This window comes from Empidonax traillii, unplaced genomic scaffold (assembly GCF_003031625.1).
Source record: "Empidonax traillii isolate 1590-97213 ecotype Southwest subspecies unplaced genomic scaffold, ASM303162v1 scaffold2273:size40133, whole genome shotgun sequence".
NCBI lineage: Eukaryota > Metazoa > Chordata > Aves > Passeriformes > Tyrannidae > Empidonax > Empidonax traillii.
Window position 1 is genome coordinate 3,532 of NW_020957466.1, and position 4,129 is coordinate 7,660.

General features: G+C 54.1%; 1 protein-coding gene across 1 annotated transcript; it reads right to left on the reverse strand.

Annotated features, from left to right (window-relative positions):
- Positions 1–2,500: 2,500 nt before the first annotated feature.
- Positions 2,501–3,418, reverse strand: LOC114071780 (olfactory receptor 14J1-like). The gene has a single exon (XM_027909634.1). The coding sequence runs from the start codon at positions 3,416–3,418 to the stop codon at positions 2,501–2,503; it is 918 nt and encodes a 305-aa protein (XP_027765435.1).
- Positions 3,419–4,129: the final 711 nt, after the last annotated feature.

Here is a 4,129-nt window from a genome sequence, read left to right on the forward strand (position 1 = left end):
TGCACAAGGGGATCAGGGCAGCCTCAGTCAGTTCACAGGGGACACCAAGCTGGGTGGGAGTGTTGATGTGCTGGAGGGCAGGAAGGCTCTGCAGAGGGATCTGGACAGGCTGCATCGATGGGCCCAGGACACTTGGAGGAGGCTCAACAAGGCCAAGTGCCGGGTCCTGCCCTGGGCTCACAAGCACCCTAAATCCCTGGCCACGGCCTGCAACTGGTCCCCACAGCCTGTCCTGTGTCCTGAATCCCTCCATTTCCCAGGACTTGGTGGGACAAGGGAGCTCTGTGCTCTGGGTACAGAGGGAGCTCCAAGTGCCAGTGGAGTGGGAACCACAACTCATCCAGTTTGTGTTCTTTGGGAGTCAGGTACTGGTCAGACTCCAGTCTATGCCATGGCCAGATTGAGTCTCCTGAAGGGAAAAAAACCACTGGTGTTTGCCCTTCTGGCCTTTCATGAGGTTGCTGTCAAGATGTGCTCTTGAAACCCTTCCCTGAAGGGGAAGCACAGAGGCCTGAGAGACCTTTCCAGTAAAGGAAAAGGCAAAGAAGCCACTGAGTCCCTCAGCCCCAGCATCAGTGTGTGCTGCTGTTAAATTCCCTTCTCCATTCCTCAGCATTTTCCTGCATTTTCCTCCTTCAGCCTTGGCCTCCAAAGCTGGAGACCAAGATCATTCAAGAGTGATTAAAGCTCTTGACATTCCTTGAAGCCACCAAATCCAGGTGAGCTTTGGCTTTGCCACAGGACTGGAGCACTCAGGGTTGGAAATGGCCCCTCTGACATGATGCCCAGGGCAGTCCTTGGTGCTTTGTGACCTCATGGTTGTCCCAGTTAGAACAGCTGGGTCCAGTTCATCACTGTGTGGGTGTGACCCAAACTGTGTATTCTACACCCTCTGTGTCATTTCCCAGGACCTGTTAATAATAGACCATCTGCAGCAGCTGCCCAGGGCACACCTAACCCCTCAGGCTGCCAGCTGGGTGTTAAGAGGCCTGTGAGACAGGAGGATGTTCCTGTCCTCACACCCACGACTCACAATCACCCTGGCACTCCCTACCCTGGGAGAGGTGCTGGGCATTCCTGCCTGAACCTGAGTGGAGATAATCTTGGGGTCTTGGGACTTCTGGTACCACCTGTGGGATCCAGAGGAGGACCTGAACCTTGAGCAGACTGTGACCATTGCTCTCACCAACAGGTTTTTCCTCTCCTTTTACTTTTGGCCTCAGGGGGCCCACATGGGGCTCAGCACGGGGGGCCAGGGAACCCCATTCTGATCGTGCCCCAGGGTGCAGGGTTATACATCTGGGTTTTTGTGGGTTAAAACCAATTGTTTGCCTGTGTGATTGTATTTATTGTGTTATTTTTATTCAATTGTAACTCTGACTGATGATCTCTTTTTGAGTTGGGTTCATTTCTGCTGCTGGTTTACCTTTAAACCAGCACAATGGCCTTCCTATCTGACAGCCTCTCCAAGCTCCTGGAGTGGCTGTGCCACCTTGGGGTGGCACAGACAGCCCTGCTCCAGGCTCTGCTGGGTTCTAGGTCAGGAGAGAAGCTGGGTATGGCCCTGGGACAGGCCCTGAGCCCAGGAGGTGAGCGCAGCAAAACTCACTTGTGAACTTGGGCTGAGCAGCCGGTGCTGGGAATGGCTGGGGAGCAATGTTTGGGTGTGACAAATATTCTGGGCCACCCTCCTGGTCTGTTCAGGCCACCAAGGACACGGATCAGCCTCCTGTCACTGGCACTTGCACGTTTTCAATGCCTTGCACAGGCCCTGGCTCTGCACCACAAACCCTGTGCTGTGAGTCCTTACTGTTCTGCTCACACACTATGAGATATACACTGATGGTTTTCTCTCCCAGGTTCTTTCCATCTCCTCTCAAGCTCTCCCACCTCCCCTGAGCATTTTCCACCACCAGCCTTCTCTCCCCAGCACAGCCCAGTTGGATTGGCCCCACGACTGGGTGCTCTGGGCAGTGACATCACAGCCCCAGTGCAGGCACAGCTGGAGCTCAGGGAAGGTTCAGCCCTGCTGATGGGTGAATGTGCTGGGCAAAAGGAGGAGGAGGAGGCTCTCTGAGTTCCCTGCTCTCCTCTCCAGGAGATCCTGAGAGCTCTGCAGTCCCTCCCTCCCATCCAGTCTCCCCAGGCCACCACAGAAGCTTCTGGTCCTCAGGAGCTCTTTCTGCTTCAGACTCAGGGCCCACCCCAAAGCTGGGGCAGCCAAAAAGCTGTTCTCATTTCCCCTTCATTCCTGCTCTGCTGAGGATGGATCTCAGAAAAAAACCCACAATTTCTTAAGGTTTGTTTATTGCACTTGTGTCACACAAGTTGAAAGGACATGAAAGTAAGGGGGAATAAATATTAGGATTTCTTTGAAGAAAATGACATCAGAAGTAAGGAAGAGAAAAGGAATGTAAAAAAAGACAGATTTGACCTGTTATGACATGCACTAAGAACCACTGCCAGCGGGAAGCAGACAGTCAGTGGCTGCTGGAAAGCATCATCCAGTCATCAGTTTCCCCAGGGCATCCTTGAACTCCTTGTTCCTCAGGCTGTAGATGAGGGGGTTCAGGGCTGGAGGCACCACCGAGTACAGAACTGATACCATGAAATCCAGGGATGGGGAGGAGATGGAAGGGGGCTTCAGGTAGGCAAATGTGCCAGTGCTGACAAAGATAGAGACCACAGCCAGGTGAGGGAGGCACGTGGAAAAGGCTTTGTGCCTTCCCTGCTCAGAGGGGATCCTCAACACAGCCCTGAAGATCTGCACATAGGAGAAAACCATGAAAACAAAACAAACAAATACTAAACAAGTAGTAACCCCAAGAAGACCAATTTCCCTGAAATAGGAATGTGAACAGGAGAGCTTGACAATCTGAGGAACCTCACAAAAGAACTGCTGGAGGGCATTGCCCTGGCACAGGGGCAGGGAAAATGTATTGACTGTGTGTACCAAAGCATAGAGAAACCCAGAGGCCCAGGCAGCTGCTGCCATGTGGGCACAAGCTCTGCTGCCCAGGAGGGTCCCGTAGTGCAGGGGTTTGCAGATGGCAACGTAGCGGTCGTAGCACATGACAGAGAGAAGAGCAAACTCTGCTCCAAGGAAGAAGAAGAGCAAAAAGACCTGGCAAACACATCCTGTGTAGGAGATGGTTGTGGTGCCCCAGAGGGAGTTGTGCATGGCTTTGGGCACGGTGGTGCAGATGGAGCCCAGGTCTGTGAGGGAGAGGTGCAGCAGGAAGAAGTACATGGGGCTGTGCAGGTGCTGATCACAGGCTATGGTGGTGATGATGAGGCCGTTGCCCAGGAAGGCAGCCAGGGAGATGCCCAGGAAGAGCCAGAAGATCAAGAGCTGCAGCTCCCGTGTGTCTGCAAATGCCAGGAGGAGGAATCCACTGGTGGAGCTGCTGTTGGACATTTCCTGTTTTTTGGCGTAAAAGCCTGCTAATAAAATAAAATAAAAGCCCAGGGAACAATTGAGAGAGAGGCTCCTCCGGCAAAGGCACTCCAGTTTTCACTGGAGTACTCCCAAATGAAATGCATTTCCTTTCTCTTGTTTGTGCTGGGGGACACTTGCCCCCCACTCCCTGCCCAGGGCTCTGCTGCCTGGAGCTGTCCCTGCCAGCAGCTTCCTCCCTGGGCCCAGGTTGGGCCCTGCAGTGCTGCCAGAGCCCAGCCCAGCCCTGGGGGCTCAGCTCTGCCCTGCACAGCCCTCCCAGCAGCACAGGGCACTGCCCAGGGGCAGCTCTGCCTGGGCAGGCTCTGATGGCAAAGCCAGAGCAACCCTGAGGAGGCTGCAAAAGCCACACTGATGCTGCCTGGGAGGCACCATGGGCTGCTTCCTGATCCTGCCTGCTTTATTCACCTCTGAGAGAAGACAATTTGGATTTCCAGCATCTCACAGTGAACTGAGAGGTGAATCTCAATTGCCCATGCAGGTAACCCAGAGGAGAAGGTGACAAAAGCAGAATCCTGCCCCTTCCTGCAGCCCCTGCCTTGCTGTGCTCCCTGAACCATCCCCTTGGAAATGTCCTGCAGTTCATGGAGCTGGGATGGAGCCACACCCTGAGCGATGCAGCATCCCCTGCGAGGCAAGAACACTTCCAAGACTTTTAGGCTGCCTCCTTCC